Source organism: Chiloscyllium plagiosum, chromosome 21, assembly GCF_004010195.1.
Source record: "Chiloscyllium plagiosum isolate BGI_BamShark_2017 chromosome 21, ASM401019v2, whole genome shotgun sequence".
NCBI lineage: Eukaryota > Metazoa > Chordata > Chondrichthyes > Orectolobiformes > Hemiscylliidae > Chiloscyllium > Chiloscyllium plagiosum.
Window position 1 is genome coordinate 26,034,600 of NC_057730.1, and position 25,252 is coordinate 26,059,851.

At 40.4% G+C, this 25,252-nt stretch overlaps 3 protein-coding genes across 5 annotated transcripts in view; 1 reads left to right on the forward strand and 2 right to left on the reverse strand.

Moving 5' to 3' along the window:
• Nucleotides 1-2,191, reverse strand: part of pmm2 (phosphomannomutase 2) — a 23,135-nt gene extending 20,944 nt beyond the window's left edge. The window contains exons 1-2 of one of the 2 annotated variants that reach the window (XM_043711589.1): nt 2,060-2,191; nt 1,490-1,601 (exon numbers count right to left, since the gene is read on the reverse strand). In XM_043711589.1, coding sequence (XP_043567524.1) covers nt 1,490-1,601; nt 2,060-2,146 — 199 coding nt within the window. In that variant the 5' untranslated portion in view covers nt 2,147-2,191. The remainder of the gene's footprint in view (nt 1-1,489; nt 1,602-2,059) is intronic. The other variant, XM_043711588.1, reaches the window with a different exon arrangement.
• Nucleotides 2,192-2,212: 21 nt separating this feature from the next.
• Nucleotides 2,213-25,208, forward strand: LOC122560682. 2 transcript variants are annotated; one of them, XM_043711587.1, is made up of 2 exons: nt 2,213-2,524; nt 25,128-25,208. In XM_043711587.1, the coding sequence occupies exons 1-2, from the start codon at nt 2,228-2,230 to the stop codon at nt 25,179-25,181; spliced, it is 351 nt and encodes a 116-aa protein (XP_043567522.1). In that variant the 5' UTR covers nt 2,213-2,227; the 3' UTR covers nt 25,182-25,208. The 2 variants fall into 2 exon arrangements, with proteins under 2 accessions (XP_043567522.1, XP_043567521.1); XM_043711586.1 differs by lacking the exon at nt 25,128-25,208 and adding an exon at nt 4,255-7,208.
• Nucleotides 9,123-25,252, reverse strand: part of abat (4-aminobutyrate aminotransferase) — a 177,373-nt gene continuing 161,243 nt past the window's right edge. The window contains exons 13-16 of the mRNA XM_043711576.1: nt 17,547-17,714; nt 13,644-13,790; nt 10,611-10,722; nt 9,123-9,917 (exon numbers count right to left, since the gene is read on the reverse strand). Of these exons, the coding sequence (XP_043567511.1) occupies nt 9,796-9,917; nt 10,611-10,722; nt 13,644-13,790; nt 17,547-17,714 (549 nt within the window). The 3' untranslated portion in view covers nt 9,123-9,795. The remainder of the gene's footprint in view (nt 9,918-10,610; nt 10,723-13,643; nt 13,791-17,546; nt 17,715-25,252) is intronic.

The following is a 25,252-nucleotide window of genomic DNA, read 5'->3' on the forward strand; positions in this document are numbered from 1 at the left end:
CTATTTGCGGAACATTTCAGAGAACATCTCTGAGACACCCGGACCAACCAACCTAACCATCCCGTAGCCCAACACTTTAACTCCCCCTCCCACTCCACCAAGGACATGCAGGTCCTTGGACTCCTCCATCGCCAGACTATAGCAACACGACGGTTGGAGGAAGAGCGCCTCATCTTCTGCCTAGGAACCCTCCAACCACAAGGGATGAACTCAGATTTCTCCAGTTTCCTCATTTCCCCTCCCCCCACCTTGTCTCAGTCAAATCCCTCGAACTCAGCACCGCCTTCCTAACCTGCAATCTTCTTCCTGACCTCTCCGCCCCCACCCCACTCTGGCCTATCACACTCACCTTGACCTCCCTCCACCTATCGCATTTCCAAAACCCCTCCCCCAAGTCCCTCCTCCCTACCTTTTATCTTAGCCTGCTGAACACACTTTCCTCATTCCTGAAGAAGGGCTTATGCCCGAAACGCGGATTCTCCTGTTCCTTGGATGCTGCCTGACCTGCGCTTTTCCAGCAACACATTTTCAGCTCTGATCTCCAGCATCTGCAGCCCTCACTTTCTCTCAAAGACTGAATCATCTATTTTGTCCTCGATGTATTTCAATTCGAGCCAAAATTAATTTAAATATTGATAAGTAGAGAATTCCCACATTGAACAGTGGCTTAAAGATAAAGGGTCATCTTTTTAAGACAATGATGAGGATGGCTGTCAGCAATGTTCCCTCAAAGCCGTATGCTGACTGATGTACCAATGTATTGGGAGGTCTGCACAGTGGCATGAGAAATTAGAGGAAACAAAGATGCTAGTCTTTGGAATTCTATTCCCCAGACGGCTATGGAGGCTGAATATATTAGCGAAATTAGGATTTACAATGGAATTCAGGGTAACGGGAATAGGCAAGAAAGTCGCTTTGAGGTTGCAGCAACAACATCAGCCACCTTATCGAATGGCAGAGCAGGCTTAGGCTGAATAGCCTTCTCCTATTTCTTATTATCATATTCATATTGTAACCTCTGAAAGGTAAATTCAGATAAAACTGAACCTTTGATAAGCAGAACTGCAGTTTGAGGCAGATAGCACAAATTGGGCTCTGACCAATTGGAAACTTCATGCTGAATAATTACAGCATACAGCTGTGTCCGTCTGCCAGGGTGTTTTCACTTGTAACTGGAGTGTGCCTCCAAAATGTCCTATTTACTGATTAGTACACTGTAAACCCAGCTCCCGGAATTGCCACGTCATCTTTGCTATTCTGATTGGTTATATCAGCACACTGCTTTCACCATCATTTAGGGGGAACCAACTTTCAGTTTTGCACAGGGCAGAGAGATTTCTTTTCAAAATCGAATGTCATAGATAGGTCACAGGCGTTTAGGGTTAGTAACAAGTTCTACAGCGATCGCCTTTTGATCTGGAGCAAGGTGTACAAAATCTAGCGCTGGACTCCTTCTCGCCCATGGTCTTGTTCAAAAGCAAAGACTCACCATCAGCTCCGAGCTGCTCCTTGATTTTATCGAAATCAGAACCGCCCACAACTCCAATTTTCACCTTTTCCCTTAAACGTTGTATATATTCATCCATCTCCGGAGTGATTTTCTAAAGGTGACATTAGGGTAAGGAAACAGCAGGGTGTAAATAAATGAAAGATGCTGCATAAAAAGGCCATAATTCCCGAACTAAATACATATCCATCGTATAGACACATATTTTAAATGGCAAGCTCTCTGAAACAAGGCTTTAAACAAATGCGTCTCAAAACATCCACCGGAGGTTAGACAGGGCATTTAATTCATTTTTAAAAGTTTTTCTTAAGTTCAATTCTTTTCATTAGCTTTTTGTTTCTAAAGAGGGATTTTATTTATTAGACAATACCTGTGGTTTCATTAAAGAGAAAGCATCAATTATGAGGAACTCAAAACGAATGGATCTAATCCCCGCCACAGACCGACCCCGGGATCTTCCCTCTCTCCCCCCGGTCACAAACCGGTTGGGGGATTATTATCACCACTGGTCTGACCGAGGACACCGCACCCTGTTGCAGTCTGAGGCCCTACCTGCCGGGGTTTCGTGAGGGTCCCATCCACATCAAAGAGGCACAGGACCCTGCCACCTCCATCACCGCCCCTCTCCACCGCTGCCATCTTTGCTGCTCGTTTACCCACCGGAAAGGCTCAGTGCGTAAGCGCCATCGAGCTGAGTCCTGGGAGTTGTAGTCTCTGGCGATGAGCTGGGCGGGACATCGCCGAGACACTGAACTACAAATCCCGGCATGCACTGTGTTTGAGGCGTTACTGAAGAAGTGGGGACATGAGTGGCCGTTATGGCGTCGCTGGGGCCGGATCGGTGACCGTGCCGGCTGGCGTGTCCGATCCCGGGTCGGTGACCGCGCCGGCCGGAGTGTCCGATCCCGGGTCGGTGACCGCGCCGGCCGGAGTGTCCGATCCCGGGTCGCTGTCGGCTGTAACACGATGTTGCGGTTTCCCACGAGCGGTGTTTGTAGGCCGCTGTCGCCGAGCCGGGTAAGTGCTCTCCCCCCTCCCCCCCCCCTCCGTGTGTGTCCCTGTCCCTGTCCCATTGAGGCTCAGGCGGGAACCGCAGAGTGTGAACCAGCCCTGCGGGAGTCCGGTCAGACCGTGGCATCTCTACCTTTTGAGTTTCTCCAGCATTATTATCCGTTTTATTCTAGCGTGTAACTCGCCGTTGTGCCTCTTCCAGAGCTTAAAAATGTGTTGCTGGAAAAGCGCAGCAGGTCAGGCAGCATTTTTAAGCTCTGATCTCCAGCATCTGCAGTCCTCACTTTCTCCTGGTTGATTTTAACCTACTGCGAATCCTCTTGCAAGGATGCCTTACTTGAAGAAGCTCTCCTCCCCTGCTGCGCTTTTCCAGCAACACATTTTTTTAAAGCTCTGATCTCCAGCATCTGAAGTCCTCACTTTCTCTTTCAGATGTGCCCATCGTAAATTAATTCTGCTAAAACAAACAAAAATACACCTTTCCGCATTTTCCGTTTTTGTTAACTTTGTAGCTAATAGTAATATAAATTATTTAAATATTTCTAATGGTTATCTACTCTATCCCCTACATTCCAGTACATTGATTAAAGGGGAGATATATTTCATCGAACCTAAAAACTTGATTATTGAGGCATTCATGTTGTGACTTGTCTAACGACAATTTCCCAGAGGTTTAACACCTTACAGACGTTCTTACAAAGCGGAAAGAGGCCATTCGACCTATCGAATCTGCACTGACTCTCTGGCCAGCACCCCATCCCTGTAACACCACACCTACTATGGCTAACCCACTTCGTCTGCACATCTCTAGACAAAGTTAAAAATCACACAACACCAGGTTATAGTCCAACAGGTTTAATTGGAAGCACACTAGCTTTCGGAGCAACGCTCCTTCATCAGGTGATAGTCTTATCTGTTGGACGATAACCTGGTGTTGTGTGATTTTTAACTTTGTACACCCCAGTCCAACACTGGCATCTCCAAATCATCTCTAGACAGCACAGCTTTGTATTTACTGCAGCCAATCCACCTAAGGCCCGGAGCACCCAGGGGAAAGCCACGTGGACACGGGGAAAACATGCAAACTGCACAAAATAACCAAGACAGCATTGCTAACACTGAACCATCGTGCCGCCCCTCATCTGGGGTCTGTGCATAAAAAATAGAAGGACAAAGTGAGAACTGGAGATCAGACTCAAAAGTGTGGCGTAGGAAAAGAACAGCAGGTCAGGTAGCATCCTAGGAGTAGGAGTATCTCTCTCCTTATGCTCAAAACATCGACTCTCCTGCTTCTCTGATACTGACTGACCTGCTGTGCTTTTCCAGCGCCACAATTTTGTATAGAAAACAGAAGTCTGATGAGCTGAGGCTTATTGTGTTTTCGGTACGGTGACAGTAGTGGTGATGTAGTGTACTCAAATAGTTTTGAAAAGAAGAAATTTGACTTATCGCAAATGCATTACATCTGGGCCATGAAAGGAACAACCAATATCTATTCCAAATTTCATACTGACAATTTCATTTGGAAAACATGAAATTGCTTGCACCATTGACAAAATTAATAGTTTAAACTCATGCATTATCAGTCTCTGCTTTTCAGATTTTGTAAATTACTTGGTACTTGGTTATGATGGGGATGTGATTTATTTAAGTAACGGTTCTTGATATTTGTACAAGTAGAAGGTTGAATTGCACTTTCAAGCTTAACATTCACATGCATTTTCTTTTTCTTGAAGGTGTTGACTTTTAATAGCCTGCTCCGTTATTGGCAAACATCTTGCCAGACAAAATCTTTATTACCACTGTATACATCAAGTACCCAGAAAAGGTTTGCTATTTTTGGTTGGTGTTTTAAGACTTGTGCTGTACAATATCTTCAAGCAACGAAGCTTCATCTTAAAGCATATGAAAAATGTATTATGTCACAAGTACAGATGCAACACAGGCAAATGTCTGTAAATGTCCAGGAACACAGGATGGAGCCAAAGCCCAAATGTCCAGATAATGAACACTTCACAATGATATATAGGTTTCATGGAATAAGGTTTCTGAGAGCTGTTTCACAGCTAAAAGTACTTCAGACTGGCATAACTGTCACACTTGTACCCATGTTTTATTATTTTTACTTGCAGGAACAAGTGCAATATGTTCTCCTTGCTTATATCACCGGATTATCAGGTTTTGCTGTAGTCATGCTTTATTTCATGAGTTATTATTTAAGACGATTCATAGGAATGCTGTATCTAAATGACTCTGGAACCATTCTAAAGGTTTCACATTTGACTTTTTGGGGAAGAAGAAATGATTTTTATGTTGCTGTTCAAGATGTCATGCCTCTTGGAGATACAGGGGACACAGCAAATGAAAGTATTCTACAATTTAAACAATATAATAAAACTGAGGTTTTTTATTTCACAATTAAGTTTGGGCAGGTAGTTGATAAGCAAAAATTCCTTCAAGTATTTGGTAATAATTAATTAAATCATTTCACTCATTAGCGTCCTGATGAAATTTGTAACATTATGTTGGACAAATTTAACATATGCTTAAATGTTGAAATAAACCAAGACATGGTGAAAGCAGGCACTTGACCTTAAGTATTTAGATCCACACTTTCCTGCAGTATGAATGTATGACCATTGTCATTATGATTCATGTATTTCCTAATTCAGTTATTGGAGTTAACCTTTTTGAGATGCAAACTTTCTCTCCCTACCCTGGGTGAAATGGCCTGCTTCCACACTGGAGCGATTCTGTGAAGATGTCATGTCTGTCTCTTGCAGCAGCCCAGGGGCTGTAAGGATAAACATTGGGAGCTGTAAGCATTTGCAGTCTTGGCCTGCTTTGCCTTTATTCTAAGGCTGTAGCAGTTGGCAATTTTTGATCCAATCTCCCACTGTTCCTTTCCTCTTCTAGTATCTTTTTCTGTTTTGAGTTGTGGTGGTGTTTCTTTTTCAAGTTATGCTCAATTGCCAGAGAAAGGTCTACAAGTGCCTGGAAGCAATTGTATCACCACGAATACTTACATGACCAAAAACAGCAGAAAGCCCTGCACATTTACTCAGCCTTTTATTATAGAAAGCCCCAATTCAATTGTACTAGCAGCCAAAAGCAATAACCCAATGACTAATATGTAAATCATGAAAAACCCCCTAAATAATCCTATTGGGGGCATTAATGACATTTAACATGCTGACCTGTGAGAGGTTCAGATACACTGACAGTCTACAACCTCCACCTGATGCTAGCAGTCATTCACTGTGCATGTCCCTTTGTCAAGATGTCTCATGCACTGCCCATCAGAAGTGTGCATGTAAATCTCAGATGCTGTTTTGAGCAATAGAAAGCAGTGTAGTGACTAAATGAACATAAATGTTTAAAAGCCTCAATGAGAAATCTTTTGGAGGTGGTTTCGTATGTTCATAGTTTGAGAATTAGGGCCAGACCATTCAGGAGAGATGTTAAGAAGTACTTCTACACACAGTGGTTGATGTTGGAACTCTTTCACAAATGGCAGTGAATTCTGGATCAATTGTTAGTTTTAAATTTGAGATAGACGTTTAGGGATATGGGGTTAGGCCACCCATCAGCCATGATATAGTGAATGGCGGATTAGGTTTGAGGGGCCTAGTCCTACATTACCAATTTTAACCCATGACCAAAGAGAGCCTGGGAATATGGATTAAGTTTCCAGTATTTTAGAACAGACAAACAGCAGATTAATAAAAATCCAATTTTTTTTTGTCCTATGATCAATGAACCCATGACCCGCTAACAATGAATTTCACCCAAATGTCAGTACTGCTATTGAACTGTTATATGAGTTGGCAATATTATTTTAATCATAATTTACGGCTAAAACTAGTGGGATTTTCCAGCCAGGTAAAGTGTTTGTTTAAATATGGAAATCTATATTGCATGCAGTGTACAACAGCTGCAGGATGATTTCATCCATTACTGATTATAAGACAATGGTCTATAAAACCCAAAATTTATAATTATTAGCAACAAGTATAAAAGTTCTAAAAGGAATGAAAACCGTGATCGTGTTTAAAAGTTATGCTTTGCATTAATGTACGTTTTGAACTGTGCAGAGTTTTATATATTACAAGTTTTGGGTATGTTTTAAAGGCTTAATTAAATCAGCCTTAAGTGTTTGAAGCCTGTAAAAGAGAACACAAGCTAGCATTGATTGACAACATCACTTTTTAAATGTACAGTGAAAAAAGCAGACCATTTTTAGTTTATGGCTTTTGTCAGGTGTACTTTATTTTAATTCTCCAAAGAATGGTTTGTAAGAAATCACTAAACTTAAGGAACTTAAATTGCTCTATTGCCAAATGATCGGAAAGAAGGACTGAAAAGCTCTGCAACAGTCATGAGGAATGGGAAATTACTGAAGCAGGTGTTGGCCATAATATATTGTCAAGAAGTGTCTTACATTATGGTTTGAACAAAATATTGGAAGTCTCATTAATCAACTGGAGGTTTTTTGTAGGATGATATGATCTTGTCAGTAAAACATCCTTCCCAAATTAGAATGATCAGCAGGTGGTTAACTATTCATTGTTGAATTTTATATATAATTTCTTGTAAGTTATGACTAATGCGCTTATTGCTAATATATACTGTAACAGGTGAATTATATTGTTAACAAGTATTCTAGTAAAGATAGTACTGTTTCATTTGAGCTTTGTTGTTGTCTTATTTCTCAATTCTTGTTTAAACTATTGTGACTTGTCAAATTCTCACCACCTGCAAGTTCTCCAAATTGATTGAATTTTTTGAAGAAGTAACAAAGAGGATTGATAAGGGCAGAGCGGTAAATGTGATCTATATAGACTTCAGTAAGGCGTTCGATAAGGTTTCCCATGGGAAACTGATTAGCAAAGTTAGATCTCATGGAATACAGGGAGAACTAGCCATTTGGATACAGAACTGGCTCAAAGGTAGAAGACAGAGGGTGGTGGTGGAAGTTGTTTTTTAAGACTGGAGACCTGTGACCAGTGGAGTGCCACAAGGATCGGTGCTGGGTCCTCTACTTTTTGTCATTTACATAAATGATTTGGATGCGAGCATAAGAGGTACAGTTAGTAAGTTTGCAGATGACACCAGAATTGGAGGTGTAGTGGACAGCAAAGAGGGTTACCACAGATTATAACAGGATCTTGACCAGATGGGCCAATGGGCTGAGAAGTGGAAGATGGAGTTTAATTCCGATAAATGTGAGGTGCTGCATTTTGGGAAAGCAAATCTTAGCAGGACTTATACACTTAATGGTAAGGTCCTAGAGAGTGTTGCTGAAGAAAGAGAACTTGGAGTGCAGGTTCATAGCTCCTTGAAAGTGGAGTCGCAGGTAGATAGGATAGTGAAGAAGGTGTTTGGTATGCTTTCCTTTATTGGTCAGAGTATTGAGTACAGGAGTTGGGAGGTCATGTTGCGGCTGTACAGGACATTGGTTAGGCCACTATTGGAATATTGCATGCAATTCTGGTCTCCTTCCTATTGGAAAGATGTTGTGCAACTTGACAGGGTTCAGAGAAGATTTATAAGGATGTTGCCAGGGTTGGAGGATTTGAGATATAGGGAGAGGCTGAACAGGCTGGGACTGTTTTCCCTGGAGTGTCGGAGCCTTATAGAGGTTCATAAAATTATGAGGGGCATGGATAGGGTAAATAGGCAAAGTCTTTTCCCTGAGGTCAGGGAGTCCAGAACTAGAGGGCATAGGTTTAGGGTGAGAGGGGAAAGATATAAAATAGATCTAAGGGGCAACTTTTTCACACAGAGGATGGTATGGGTATGGAATGAGCTGCCACAGGAAGTGGTGGAGGCTGGTACAATTGCAACATTTAAGAGGCATTTGGATGGGTACATGAATAGGAAGGGTTTGGAGGGATGTGGGCCGGGTGCTGGCAGGTGGGACTAGATTGGGTTGGGATATCTGGTTGGCATAGACGAGTTGGACTGAAGGGTCTGTTTCCATGCTGTACGTCTCTGACTCTAAATAATAAACTTCCCTGATCTCAAAATATATTATTGAATGAACAATGTTGTTGGGTAAAAATCCAGAATCCACCACCACCAACATCACCCCCCACCCCCCACCCCTGATGGTGCTGTGGGTGTACCTATAGGAAATGGACAGCAGCAGTTCAAGAAGGCAGCTCACTACCACCCACTCAAGGGCAATTAAGAATGGGCCCAAACGGTGTTGCCCACATCCAAGTACTGCATTTAAAAAAAAAATTACTACTTTCACTTAGACCCTTGAATTGTATCATGACCCAAAAGTGTAAATGCTATTTTCTAAAATTCTGCATATAACTTACATTTATGGTTGCTGAACAAAGAGACCTTGGAGTGCAGGTTCATAGCTCCTGAAAGTGGAGTCACAGGTAGATAGGATAGTGAAGTAGGAGTTTGGTATGCTTTCCTTTATTGGTCAGAGTATTGAGTACAGGAGTTGGGAGGTCATGTTGCGGCTGTACAGGACAATAATGTCCTTTGCAATAATGTGAAGTGGAAAGTGCTTGAAGCAAAAAAATGTTCCTTTTTCCAACACTAATTCATTTCACACACCTACACAAAAAGACACTAACAAAAATGTATCCTATTAGTTTAATGATAGAGTAAAATTGTCGATCATCTTTTTCAACAATATATATCATTTAAAGAAATTAGGTTTTATTGGAAGATACAGATGGCCATGGTGAATAAATTTATATCAATTTCTATATACGGTGAACTGACCAAGCTTAAGACATCTTACTCAAGCAACTAGGCTTTCTGATTATTTTGATATAGTAAATGCATGACATGTTTCAAATTGAACTGAAATTATTTTGAAATAATCCACCATTAATTCACAAGGTAGTGTGTGCAGCATTTTAGAACAGATCACAAATTCCCTACTGTAGGTCATAAATGCCATAGGTGACATACAAAATATCAGTAAAAATTTCAATGGTGACTATTTATTAAACTGAAGTTACATTAATGTGGTATTGTTCAACTTGCAACATTATACACAAAGCATATTATGATGGAAAATTAACATTATATGTAATGTTATTTGCTGTTTTATTCACAGATTGTTAAATGATACACAATTTACACATTTGAAAGGGTTGTAGAGATCAAATTCGCCATTATTGATTTTTTAAAAAGTTGGCAAAATGGTTGATGTCAACGTTGAACAAATGGTCGGGAAATTACACTATCATGTAATCTAGGTTGTGTCTTGTGGATGCTTTTGTGCTGCCTGCTGTGTCATGGATTTATTTGTGGGCAGCCAGAACATCACTGAAAACATTAAGGAAGAGGTGTGCATGGTGTGGCTTGAATATCAAAGCAGGACGGAATCGAATAGACTTTTCTCCACAGCCTCCAAGTACAATACCTAATGAGAGAAAAATGAGTGGTCAAACCCATCAATATCAATTCCCAGATCAACTAGTTACGTAGTCTAGCCTAGTCTGCTTAAATTATTCTGCATGGCTTTCAGGAGGTTAAACAAGTGTGGCTTGGAATCAAACTTTCACTTCACAGATTCCATTTTGCTCTACTTCACAAGATCAGGCATCCACACCATTCACTCCAAGTGGCGTCATGCTGTGTGTTAGCTGTCCCACCTCTAATATGAAGAAGGGCTCCATTTTGCATTTGTCTAAACATAGCAACTCACCTTTTACATTTTAACATCTATCCCTTGATTTGTTAGCAATGTAATATTTATACTGCAAATTTGCATTGTGGTCCCCTTATTTACAAACACCAGAATCTCACCCATTGTTGGCCTGATGCTCATGCCTCTACTATTGATTGGAAACTGACAAATGGAGGAAAAGGGAATTTGATGGTAGAAAATTCTACTCCATCTACAATGCTATTCCATTGACAAGGGCAGTTGAAATGTTACCCCTATATAGACTGATTTATAATGTCAGATTATATAGCTGCCTCTACTTTGTGCAGTACTAAATGTCACTGTACTGCATTTTTGAACCTCAACCTCAAGGCCAGAATAATTGCTATAATTTTAAAACATTAAATTGAATAAATTAGTCTTGCATTTGATACTGATCTATCTTACCTTTATTTCTCATTTTCAACACAAGTTTATTTCTTATTGCATCGTTGGGTGCATCTATAGAGCAGAATGTACCTTTCCCCCTGGCTCTACTCAAAACGTGTGGATAGAGAATCTGTAAAGAAGCATAGGAATTTAAAGTCCGTTAATGTGTTGATGTGATGCCAATAACAAATAGCAATAAATAATGAGAATAATATATTTTACAAGAGTTCCACTGAAATTAATCCTGAAAATGTTTTGTGCATTCCTCTAAACAATTGAAATGTTAATTCTTTTTCATTTTAAAAGTACAATTTGCACATGAACAAAAGTGGCCAGTACTCCCATCCGATGTACCTATCACGTTTGAGTATGATTTTATTTACATAGAGATGTAAGCGATATTTGAGAAGATTTGTAGCTCTGGTTGATGATAAGTATGTAAGTTAGCTCGCTGAGCTTGAAGGTTTGTTTTCAGATGACTAGGTAACATCACTATGACTAGGTAACATCATCAGTGAGAGTCTCCAGTGAAATGCTGGTGCTATGTCCTGTCTCTCTATTTATAAGTCTTGGTTTCTTAAGGTGGGTAGTCATTTCCAGTTCTTTTTTTCAAGGGAAGGTAGATGGGTCTAAGTCAATGTGTTTATTGATGGAGTTCTGGTTAGAATGCCATTTTTCTAAGAATTCTTGTGTGTCTTTGTTTCGCCTGTCCTGGGATGTGTGTGTTGTCCCAGTCAAAGTGGTGTCCTTCTTTGTCTGTATGTAAGGAAACTAATGAGAGTGGGTCATGTCTTTAGTGGTTAGTTGGTGTTCATGTATCCTGGTGGCAGGTTTCCTGCTTGTTTATTCGATGTCATGTTTTTTCCAGTTCTTGCGTGGTATTTTGTAAACGACATTAGCTTTGCTGGTAGTATCTAATGGATCTTTTAGGTTCATTGGTTGCTGTTTAAGTGTGTTAGTAGGTTTGTGGGCTTCTTTGATGCCAAGGGGTCTGAGTAGTCTGGAAGTCATTTCTGATATGTCTTTGATGTAAGTTAATGTACAGTTTTGAACTAGAGATGTACTTTGAACTTAAATGTTTCTGCATCTCTTTCTCTTGTGGTCTGCTGCCATTCCCAAGAGATTGTGACATGAGTTAGAATAAAGTTTTGTGGCCCTTGGTATGGGACAATTTTATTTGTTTATACGCCTGTTTATGGTAGTGGATCGCTCTATGCTATAACTGTACTATATACCTTATTCTCAAGTACATGCAGTTCTACTACTGATGAGGTTTGCTCCCCTTTCCTTGATGCTGATTAAGAGCTTAAGGATTGCTACCCTCAGCTTTAGGTTGTAGATCTGTCTTTAGTTTGTTCTACATGGTAGTATACATGATGCAGATGTCTTCACAGTCTTTACAAGAATTATGATTGGTGACCACTTCTTCCAATGTTATCATGTACAGATACATCTGTGACAGGTAGATTAATTACAGTAAGGTCACGTAGGTGTTCAGAATGCTGGAAACGTGTCATGGCACTCAAAGCATTAATTCTCTCTTTCCAGATCTGCTGAGTTCCTTTGGCACCTTGTTTTTATTTGAGATCTCAAGCAATCACAGTATTTTGCTTTTATTGAAATACCTCCCTGTATTAGTTCTTGCACCATTCTCTCAATGCCCAATTGGAATTTACATCTGCCTGGACATTTGTCAGGCCTGGCACACATTAAATCATCCCATTAGAGACCAGTTAATATATTTGCTTTCCACAGAGCTTCCTCCAAATAATATTTAACATGATTTGCTGGTCCAGGTGGTGGAAGTGATGGAATGATTTGATTAGATTAGATTAGATTACTTACAGTGTGGAAACAGGCCCTTCGGCCCAACAAGTCCACACCGACCCGCCGAAGCGCAACCCACCCATACCCCCACATTCACCCCTTTAACCTAACACTACGGGCAATTTAGCATGGCCAATTCACCTGACCCGCACATTTTTTTGGATTGTGGGAGGAAACCGGAGCACCCGGAGGAAACCCACGCAGACACGGGGAGAACGTGCAAACTCCACACAGTCAGTCGCCTGAGTCGGGAATTGAACCCGGGTCTCTGGCGCTGTGAGGCAGCAGTGCTAACCACTGTGCCACCGTGCCGCCCACTTGGTTTGGTTGGTTATCAGGAGATTTGATTTACAGTACTCTGTTGAACTTAAAGCCACATGACTTAATGGGTCAATAATGACAACTTCCAGGTCTATTCTGATAATTTCTCACTGCTGTTGCTAAGAGAGAACTAAAAACGTTGGTACCTGGTTATTATGGAAAAGAGTGAAAATATTGTTTAAAAAAAAGGACCATGTTTGATCTGACTCTCCTCTCTAATTTCATCTCAGAATCAACTATTAACATAGTGCCTTCCAGTTACCGGATGTCCGATGGCCACATACAAAAACATAACAGATCGATTTATGTGTGAAATGATTTTAGAATTCCACAATACTACTCTGAAGTGCCATAAAGGGGATGAGAAATTGCAGGAATAATCTGGCCTCTGTTAAATGCAATAATGTTTTTGTGACTTGCTGTGCTTTCATAATATTGTTGCAATCCAGATGCAAGATTTCCAAACAACCGGTTCAAAGTTAAATGCAGAACTGCCGTACTAAAATGGGTTTCCTAAGGGTCTTAGTGAGTCAAAGGGTTTTTCTATTTGGCTTGTGGATGACTTCATGAACCCAACAACATTAACAGTGGTTTTGGAAAATATGCAATGGCTATATTTCATACCAACGCTGTGTTCCTAATCACTTCACACAGTCTGTGACAACTCTGTGACACTATGTGATGTTCCATTGAATTGCTCCATTACCACTGAAATTACACCTTCATTTGATTAATCGCACCAGCAGTCATTAAATCAATTCTCAAATTATTTCAGGTAAAGAATACAAATTATATCTTAATACAATAAGAGCTGGATGCAAAAAGAATGGCATGGTAAGAAATCCAATTGTAAAGTAAAACAATTATTTTTTGCAAGTTTTCAAGTACCCAATTAATTATTACCTGTAAATCCTTAAGACCCTGTAATAGGACCTTGCCACTTTCAATGACGTTGTCCAAGAGTTTTTCTCTCCTAATAACATTAAGTACTTCAGAAAACATGAGATTCTTTGAAGGGTCTCCAAGCCATGTATTGAAAATCCTGTAGGCCTGTAACAAGATGCATTATACAGATTATAACTTGTAATAGAAATAAAATGCATTACTTTGTAAGTTTCTTTGTTTTAGTAATCAGTAGAATTTATCATTAACATTTGTAATTTATTCAGAGTTCTATATTGAAAAGCAACTACATCAAAGATCTTCAAGAAAAGGTTCCAACAACTTTTTTAACAAGTATAAAATTCAGAGAAATGAATTTTTTCTATTATTTGACATTTTCCTTTTATTCTAGAAGCAGTGGGTTATGCAGGGGTACAATCCCACAGCTCACAGCAGCTTTCAAAAGGTTCAATCACCTGAGCATCCCAATGAGGTGGTGCTAGGCAGGAGATGGCAGGAAGAAGCAGGAATGTCACCTTTCACTGTCATGCAAATACACATTCTGACTTTCAAGATCAAAGGCTATGCAGCAAAGAGTTTTTCCTGTTATAATTAAATTAATTTTAATGCTTTCAGTACTAAGGATAGCAGCAGACAATAAAACCTAGAAACATACTGTAGTGAATTGTTGGTTCTTTAAAGCAAATAAACTATTTTTAAAATTGCATAATTATAACAGTGAACTGATAATTGGTTTGTTTAACATAGTGGAAAATTTGGATTAGCATCCGTGTTGCATGCACATACCTTTCAGTAAATCACACCAGATAGTGGTGTGGGTGCACTGCTCCGTGTAACTATTAATTATTAACAGGGTTTGTTTTATCTTCCCAAAAATGGAAAATACTTTTAAAAACCAAAAATTGTAAATTATTCCCATTTAGAAGGGAGCTTCAGCTGAGTAAAGAATGAGTAACTGACAACAGATTGCAGGCAAGCCCAAGGCTTGGATCTCACTCTGGGTTGAGTTAGTTAATTTCAGTTGTAATGATCCACTAACAATGAAATTAACTTCAATTCTGAGGCAGACTAAATCAATAAGTTAAAAATCACACAACGTCAGGTTATAGTCCATCAGGTTTATTTGGAAGCACTAGCTTTTGGAGCATTGCTCCTTCATCAGGTGATTGTCGGGTGAAGGAGCAGTGCTCCGAAAGCTAGTGCTTCCAAATAAACCTGTTGGACTATAACCTGGTGTTGTGTGATTTTTAACTTTGTACACCCCAGTCCAACACCAGCGTATCCAAATCATAAATCAATAAGAATTTCCTCTCCTGGTTGATGTTCAGTGGCTGATTTTCATCAGTACAGCCTGTAACTCTGCTCCTTTAAGTCTAAGGGATGCAAAGTTGAACGGATATGGCAGATACTTGTTTGGCCATCCACTGTCAGACTTGGCTGGACCATGTAAAGCACGATCAGGTCCTGCTTTCATCTGCTGAAACTGTTCACTATTTCAACATTATCCTGGAATGCATAGTTAACCATAGGAGTTTCTTTTTTTCTATTGCAAGCTGTCATCTTACCCTTGCTCTTGCTTCCTCTCCCATATTTCAACTGTAAGTATAAGGAACTCAATAATTTCTTTGTTATTAAAATTGAAACCATCCAATTAGCAGCTTCTACCCTTCTCTCCCTTTCACTAGCCCTAGAACCACGCTTTCTCTAAAGTTCCTCACTACCTTAGCTCAGAACTCAAATCTTTCTCCAGTTTCTCTCCTATCTTCCCTCTTGCTTTCTCGACACTGAGATCCATCTACATTATGCTCACTCTTCCCAGTAAAGTGCTGACTTCCTCTTAATTGATATTCACAATTAAGGCTATAGTCCAACAGGCTTATGTGGAAGTACAAGCTTTCGGAGCACTGCTCCTTCATTAGGTAGCTGTCTGACAAAGGAGCAGCGCTCTGAAAACTTGTACTTTCAAATAAACCGGTTGGACTACAACCTGGTGTTGTGTGATTTTTAAACGTTGTCCACCTCAGTCCAACACTGGCACCTTGACATCTTACTTGATATTGTTAATGGTTCTCCTTTTAAGTGTTATCCCTATCTCCTTTAAATCCTTTTAATGGGTGTAGAATTGACCAATTTCACCAAAGGAAATCCCAGATGGCCTCCGTCTTCAAAGACCACAATTTCCCCTCCCACGTGGTCGACAATGCCCTCCAGTACATCTCCTCCACTTCCTGCACCTCTGTCCTTGAACCCCACCCATCCCAATGTAACAAGGACAGAATCCCCCGGTCCTCATTTTCACCCCACCAACCTCTGTATACATCGCATCACCCTCTGCCACCTACAAATGGACCCCATCACTAGGGATATATTTCCCTCCCACTCCTATCAGCATTCTGGAGAGATCATTCCCTCCACGACTCCCTTGTCAGATCCACGCTCCCCACCAGTCCTCACCCCATTCCCGGCACGTTCCCCTGCCACTGCCGGAAGTGCAAAGCCTGCGTCCACACCTCCCCCTTCACCTCCATCCAAAGCCCCAAATGATCCTTCCATATTCAACAGAAATTTACCTGTACCTCCACAAATGTCATCTATTGTATCTGTTGCACCCGATGTGGTCTCCTGTACATGAGGGAGCCGGGACACCAACTTGCGGATCGTTTCCGAAAACACGTCATGGACACCCGCACCAACCAACCCCACCGCCCTGTGGCTCAATGCTTCAACTCCCCATCCCACTCTTTGAAGGACATGCAGATCCTAGGCCTCCTCCGACGCCAAACCCCAACCACCTGGAGGAAGAACATCTCATCTTCCACCTTGGGACCCTGCAACCCCAATGGAATAATTTGGATTTCACCAGTTTCCTCATTTCCCCTACAACTTGGCACCACCCTCTTGACCTGTCCATTGTCTTTTCCATCTATTTGCTCCACCCTCCTCTCTGACCTATCTACCTTACCCCCAGCCTCACCCCCTCCCATTTATCTCTCAGCCCCCCCCATGGCCTACAAGCCTCAGTCCTGATGAAGGACTTATGCCTGAAACGTTGACTCTCCTGCTCGTCAGATGCTGTCTGACCTGCTGTGCTTTTCCAGCACCACACCCTTGAATAGAATTTTAAATAACTAGGGGCTGGACTTTTGCCATGGCTTCAGGACCCTCAACGTAAGGGTCAAGTGTAAGAAGTTACAGTGTGAGAGGAACAATCACCCAGTAAACAGATTCCCTGAGCAGAACAATTAATGACAGAGGTTCGGCTTTCCGTGAAACTAGGAATGACAGGCAGATTCTTCAAGCTGAAGGACCTGTTGGATGTTCTCCAGCAAGTTGTCTTTTCAGGTAGGGCATCCAAGATGGAGATGCCTTCTCTCTAACTTCTTTAATTCTATAATAAAATAATGAAAATATAAATGCCCTACATAAATGCCCTCAGCTACCATTATTGATGTGGAACCCATCTAAAAAGAAGTTTGTGGCTGCAGCTGGAAGCTAGCAGGTGGGGAAGACCTAAAGATTGAGTATTAGCCCCCAGATCTGCTGCTGGCCAGCTCTGATAATAGGCCTTATCAAATTTTAGTAAGCGCAGTTGGCCACCTGCAACTTTTGGCCAGGTAGCTCTGCCGTCCTGTTATCCCCTGCTGATTCCATCCCACCCCCCACCCATGAGAAATAGATCAGGGGCAAGTATGGTGCTGGCAATGTAACTTTTCTCACTGGCCGACCTCCCTGCTTGTTTCATGAAGAGCTAAAAGCTCCCTCCGCGATATATTTTAACACAATTCACTTGAAATCTAATTAATGATTGAATGTGATCATATGTTTCAAGTAAAGAAGCTCCTTCCGTTGTTTGGACAGTACTGTATAAACCATTTCAACCAATTTCTTATCATATGCACTCACCATGTCAGGCCTTAGTTCATCCTTGTAGAAGTAGCCTCCTGACAGCAACTTCTTACTGAAGGTGACGATATCTGCTGGATCATCCAGGCCCCAGTGTTCGTGAGCCCAAAACTTGCCAGTGGCACCACCTCCCGTCTGGACTTCGTCACATAAGAAAGCACAGCCATGCTGATTGAGCAGTTTCAGGCAGACAGGGTAAGGTAGGTGAGGGACAAAAAGCCAGAATTTCATAATTTGTGGCAATGATAAACACAACGTGACAATGGGTGATCTGCATGTGGCAGGGGTCAAGCAACAGGAAAACAAAATGGTAGGCAAGGAAGTGAAATAAAGGCACCATCAGTGTAATTATCAATTCCTATCACCTACCCATAATAATTTAGGAGGCATGGAAGCTCACATTTTACAAATGGTAAATATATTTTCGAAAAATGGTATACTGAAAATATTTTCTAGTGCAAAGCATGTATCAAAAATGGACAATATGCGACTATCATTGGTATTAAAAGCAAATTTAACCTTTAATGCAGAAACGTTTCTATATCATTAAACAACTTGTTATTTCAGCTGTAATGGCCTCATAAAGCTATCATGTCTAGTAAACAGGAGATAAATCTTTTTGTGTGAGCTTAGCTTAAGGTGTCTGCTGTAAATACATCAGACAGAGGGTGGTTACGATTGAATAAAGTTCTCCGAGAGAATAGAGATAGAGTTAAAGTCATAATGTTGTTCGGTCTTCCTGAGTGGGCGGAAATCAAGATAAACCAGATTTCATAAAAGGAAACTCAGATGTTAGCATAATGTAACTGGACTGTATAAACTCAGATGTATAAAGTTAGCATAATGTAACTGGACTGTAGAATTGCTCTCTCATTAAGTCAGAGATGAATGGTGTGGTTTAACTGCAGGATCACTGTGCCTCAGGGAAGGGGAGAGGTTGAGAAGGTCAGACCTTCATAGTAACCTCAGCTGGTGTGGGAGTTAAACCCATGTATTTGTCTGCATCACAAACCGGCGAACTGAACTGAATGATCTGCTTTATACCAGGACCGTGGAACTGAATGTTAATAGGTGGGAGATAATTTTTTTCCCAGATAGAGGCTGTGCAATAAAAACAAAAACAAGAGAATCAATTCATGAAGTAGTCATTTATGGTTTTCAATAATTTTTAAGGTCAAAGGTCTGATTGAGTGAAATCTGCTTCAATTAATGATCTGTTTGCTCACTGTTCCACAATGCAACAGCATATTAAGTCGCAAAAACCTTTATATTACCAGTTCTCAGTAAGCTATGGTTCTGGTGGTACACTGAATTGAAGGCAGGGTTCAAGTCCCACCTGCTCCAGTGATGTGTTCTAACAAAGTACACAATGGTCTTTGTGAAAGATACAGGCCTGGAGTTTTGCTCCTGAGTTGGATAGTTTGAATTGTTATGGTCTCAAAATGTTTGCTTTAGGAGGGTGGATTGGTGCAGGATAGAACCCTCTGTCTTTGCAAATGGAGTGTAGGTGGTCACTTGGTGTTCAAATGCTGGGATGGGCTGGTTAATAGGTGTGCCTTTGTTCTCCGGAAGAGTGTTGCCATTGTATTGTGACAGTGTATACTTTCACCAAAAGGATACAAAACATATATATTCCAGTGGCACTCATTTTCTAAGAAAGTATGTTCTTTAAAAAATTAATAGTCATAAAGTCATAGAAATGTACAGCATGGAAACAGACCCTTTAGCCCAACTCATCCATGCCAACCAGATATCCCAACCTAATCTAGTCCTATTTGCCAGCATTTGGCCCATATCCCTCTAAACCCTTCCTATTCACATACTCTTCCAGATGCCTTTTCTTAGAGTTCTAAGCTTTACACTGGTATGGCACCACTTCACGGACTCAGGCTGAAATATCCGAGGGGACGATGAATGTATGCTTTTTCACCTGGTCCCAACGTGGGGCAAGGATGAATGCTCAGCTAGGCTTTGTGTAGTATAGAATTGAAACTAGAATTTTGGATGAATTGACGTTAAAAAGGTGGCGAATTGAAAGCTATCCACAAGAGACAAGAAACGTTGAATCTGGAGCTGAGAAAGGCACAAGTGAGATTATCAGTGGCAAACGAATGGGCTGAGGAATATGTGGGGCTGACTGATGGTAGGGAGATCATGCAGTCTCTTATGTGAGCAGGAGTCGAGCTTCAAGTAGAATATTATCTGGTTTTGCCTTGTGCGTGACAATGAAAGAGAAAGAGGAGGTTACTTGTTGTTTGGAATAAAATGATGTCTTTCAGTAAGAAGGCTTTGTTTATGGAGTATGTAACCGATAATGCATACTTTACATCAACAGTGCAAGCATATATACTGATCTTTAATTCGGCCTTTTAACACAAATAAACTAATTTCTTCAAATGTAGCAATTGGATACAGAATCGGTTTGAAGGTAGAAGCCAGAGGGTGGTGGTGGAAGGTTGCCTTTCAGACTGGAGGCATGTCACCAGTGGTGTGCCAGAAGGATCGGTGTTGGGTTCACTGTTTTCATGATTTATATAAATGATTTGCATGTAAATAGATGAGTTATAGCTAGTAAGTTTGCAGGTGACACCAAAATTGGAGGTGTAGTGGACAGCGAAGAAGGTTACCTCAAAAGGACCCCTCAACGGGATCTTAATCAGATGGGCCAATGGGCTGAGGAGTGGCAGATGGGAGTTTAAGTTAGATAAATGTGAAGTGCTGCATTTTGGAAAGGTAAGTCAGGGGCATAGGTTTAAGGCGAGATGGTAAAAATTTAAAAGGCTATGTTTTCACGCAGGGGCTGGTATGTATATAGAATGAGCTTAATAGAAATTATCATTTTGAATAATTGCTCATCATGGGCATGCAGCAGTACATCACAGTTTCTAACTTTTTGTTTCTGTCATAGCAAGATAACTTATGGAACAACATCCTCTCACTGACCTCTACACATCCCCCATACTCTTCAAACCAACCCTTCCCACTCCACCCTCTTCCTTGACCCTTTACCCCACAAAAGTAACTAAGGCAATAGCAAAGTCTTAAATGACAAAATCCATTTTCAGGTGTTAATCTTATTTAAAACGGATACTGCAGCCATCAAAGGACCTAAGGATCCAGAAACTGAGGGACCTGGAGGTGTACATATCCAGGGGGACAGTGCAAGTTGAGAAAGCTGTTAAAAAAGATACAGGATTTTTTGTTTCATAAAGATGTACATGAAGTACAATAGCCAATAGATTAAACCTATTAATCAAAAACCTTTATTAATCACTGGTTTGGTTTCAGTTGGAATACTCTATCCAATATTACGAAGGATTTCAAGGTTTCAAACAGGTACAAAGCAGATCTATCAAAATGTAGAATGTAATATTTCAGTTTATGGAGAAAGTCGACAAGGGAAGAATGGAAAGGAGATTTAATGATGTTCAAACTCATGCAGAGTTTTGAGAGCATACATAAATCTGGGCTTTACATTTTAGTTGAGGATTTAGTTAATTGGGATACATAGTTAATCTACATGGGACTGAATTTTCAGTTAGTGTATTGTCTAGTATGGTTCCTGGCACCCAGTCCACTGTGGCTCAAGGTTATTTTTCTCATGCAATCTATTGCTCTTCCACCTCATTCATTATGCAAATAGATTCTTTGATGCCATCTTTGTGGTATTGTGCGGCATGAGAAGTTAGCTCCCTGCTTTCTGCAGAAGGACCTGGAGAAGTTGTTGGATGCAGTGGCAGAAGTTTATCCTGTGACTGCCACAGGAGACAATGCCACCAAATACAGTCAGCCGCGGTTCAGACTGGTCTAGGCCAGCATTGCAGAGGGAACAGTCGCAAAATAATTCTACAATTGAGAATCATGATCAATTTTTAAGTTTAATGATACAATGTTTTCTTTTTCTCAGTCACAATTACTTGTAACTGGTTTCAGATGATGTATGGCAGTTTATCGTATTTGAATTCCTAAGGGGCTCCTGTGGTGCGGTGGTAGTGTCTTTACCTCTGAGTATGATGACCTAGGTACAAGTACCACCTGTTCCAGAAGCTGATTAGAAAATATCCACTGAATTCTCAACACTACACCTTTGGCAGAGTTTTCTGTGCTCATTATCACTTATGAATCTGTCATTTATTCTGTATTCTGGGCATTATTTCTCCTTTTTTCACGTGGAAACAAACTCGCCCAGATCAAGATAGATTAAACTCCAGCAATGTTCTGAAAGTGAAGGGACGGTACCTTAACCTTTCCATTATTCAGTGTCCATTTCTTTTGACTTTCAGAGGGAATCTTAGAAGTAGAAAATTAGTCTTCAAATGGTATTTACAATGAACTTTAAGCTTTTGATTCAAAGAGTCACTGGTTTAGACATAAGTATTGTAATAATTTGTCTTACTGCAAGTAAACAGTAGAAATGTTTACAAAATATCGCCCTAAACTTGAATGATTTATGTTAAGTTGTTTTGTGATTTTGTTTTATTGAATATCAATTTGTGTAATAATAGGCATTGTACTGTTTTATGGATGTAAGTTTGCTCACTGAGCTGGAAGGTTTGTTTTCAGATGTTTCGTCACCATGCTAGGTAACATTATCAGTGAGCCTCTGGTGAAGTGATTGTTTTAAGTCCTACTTTCTATTTCTGTGTTTAGGTTTCCTTGGGTTGGTGATGTAATTCCCTGTGTTGATGTCATTTCCTGTTCTTTTTCTCAGAGTGTGTTAGATGGGGTCCAAGTCGATGTGTTTGTTGAAAGAGTTTTGGTTGGAATGCCATGCTTCTAGGAATTCTCATTGTCTCTGTTTAGCTTGTACGAGGATAGATGTGTTGTCCCAGTCAAAGTGGTGTCTTTCCTCATCTGTATGTAAGGATACAAGTGATAGTGGGTACAGATGAGGAAAAATGACTTTAACTGGGATAACACATCTATCCTAGGACAAGCCAAATAGAGACATGCACAACAATTCCTAGAAACACAGCATTCCAACTGGAACTCTATCAACAAACACATCAGCTTGGACACATTCTACCGCCCTTTGAGAAAAAGAACAGGAAATGACATCGCTAACATAGGAAATTACATCAACCCAGCAAATGATATCACCAACCCAAGGAACCTAAACAAATAAATAGAAAGCGGGAGACATAACACCAGCACTTCACCAGAGGCTCAGTGATTATGTTAACTAGTATGGTGACTAACCTTCCAGCTCAGTGAGCAAATTTCCATTCAAAATGCAACCTGAGCTACAAAGCTTCTCAAAATTCACTAATACTGTTTTATGATATGATTAGAATATTTAGTCTCTCGCTTGAAGTATAATGAAATCAAATAGCTTAACATATCTAGTGACTATCCAATTAAATGCTTAACTAGTCAGGGAGGTGATAAATCCAAGTTTATGAATATAGACATTAATTAAATCTTAAGCAGTTTAAACAAAATCTCTATTTTGCAAGGTTAAGATGCTCATAAAATCGGATGAGGCTCTACAATTTATGAGTGATCAAGAATATCAATGTTTACAGAGGTACAAGTAGAACACTGGAACATTTCATTACATGCCATATTTCAAATAAAAAACATTAGTTATTTACATTATGAAATCAGAGCATAATAACAGCAGTGGACCTTTCAGCCCCCTATGAATTCTGCTATGAATGCTGTGTCTAATGAACCTGCCCCACTAGTTACCTGATGAAGGAGCAGTGCTTTGAAAGCTAATACTTCCAAATAAACCTGTTGGGCTATGACCTGGTATTGTGTGATTTTTAACTTTGTCCACCCCAGTCTAACATCGGCATCTCCACATCATGGCTTTCAGCCCCCAGTATCTGCTCCAACATTTAATTGGATCATGGCTAGCTTGCACACTTTGCCTCACATCCCCTGGTAATCACCTTTAACAAGATCTTTCAACCTCAGCCTTTTGAAAGCCCCAATTGTCCCCAAAACCACAAATCTGATTGGGAGTAAGTGGCAGTTATCTATGGTTGGTGTGAGAAAATGCTTCCTGATTTCACTCCTAAATGGGGTAGCTTTAACTTTAAGATTATATTCCCTCATTCTTAATTCCCCCACCAGAGGTAATACCTTTCCTGTACCTATCTACCTACCTTTCAAATCCTTAAAATATTTTCAGCACCTTAATCACTCATCGACCTTACACACTCAAAGCAATATAAGCTAAAACTGTACAACCGATTCTCATAATTTAAACCTTTAAACCCTCATGAAGGTTTTGTGAATCTATACTACACCCTGCTCAAAGCCAGTAAATCTCTCCAGGATGAAATGACCAAAGCTTAATGTGGGGATTCAGACTGGGTCTGACGAGGTTCCATATTATTAAGTTACATAAAATGAAATTGATAATAGAAAAATCAATTACTGAAATGAGGTACAGAGTGAATTTTAAAGGGGTGACAGGTTACCACCCCATTTGAACTAAAGAATAGTGAAATCACGTTGCTCAGCAATGGGGACAGCCTTATTTGGATCAGGAAGGGACAATTTCATTGGCCAGCAGTTCTGCAATCCCTGGTGTGAGAAGTGGTTATGGGTATAGAAGGTGCTACCTAAGGAGCCATGGTAAGTTTCTGAAGTGCATCAGTAGATGGTATAAACTGCTGCTACTGAGCATTAGTGGTAGAGGGAGTGAGCTTTGAAAATGTCATGTAAATCAAGCAGGCTGCTTCATCTTGGAAGGTGTCAAGCTTCTTGAGTGTTGCACTCATTTAGGCAAGTGATCAGTATTCCAACACACTCCTGACTGTGCTTCGTAGATGGTGGACAGGCTTTTAGGTAAGTACTCGCTGCAGGATTCTAGCTTCTGACCTGCTCCTGTACCCACGTACTTACATGGCTTGTCCAGAGGACGAGGGCTGTCAATATATGGGAACACCATCATTTGGAAATTCTCCTCCAAGCCAATTTCCTTAAGAGTTGATGGGTCAAAATTTTTTAACTCCCTCCCTAATAGCTATGTGGGTCTACCCACAGCACATGGACTGCAGTAGATTAAGAAGGCAGCTCACAGACTCCTTCTCAAGGGTAACTAGGGACTTGCTATAACTGCTGGGTCAGCCGTTAATATCCACATTCCATAAATGAATAAAAATAGAAAAGATTGTCACATTAACATATTGAATGGTAAAGCAGGCTCAATGGACAATGTGACTCATGTCTGCTTCTATATTTTACATTCTGTAAAGATTTATAATGTTTGACACTGTGATAGGCAGAATGCAAACATAGTTTTTTTTTTCTTTATTTCACTATCCAGATATATTTTTAAATAAAGCTGATATCAATAAAAGTAAGTACTCTTTATAAAAAACATAGTTAATCACGAAACTTTCTCATGATGCCATCAGAGTAACCTGATTTCCTTAAAAACTTTCAATTTACAATTTACGTAATTCAGAATCATGCTGACTAGATCAGAAAATGATTGAAACTGTTGGTACACAAAAGTAAAACGGTGAAGTGTGTGCAACAATACTGGGTTAAAGAATAAAAAGATTGCAACCTTGAGTGATAGACTAAAATCCACGGCATCATTTTCCTCAATTGTACTTTCAGCTCCTGACGTTCCTTGTCTTGGGGACATATTGGATCATGTACATGGAAAGCTAAGCAGAAATTTGGCGTTCAAGTTGGTTCTACAGTGTCTCCATCTCTTTGTGAATATTTCTGATCAAAGCCAC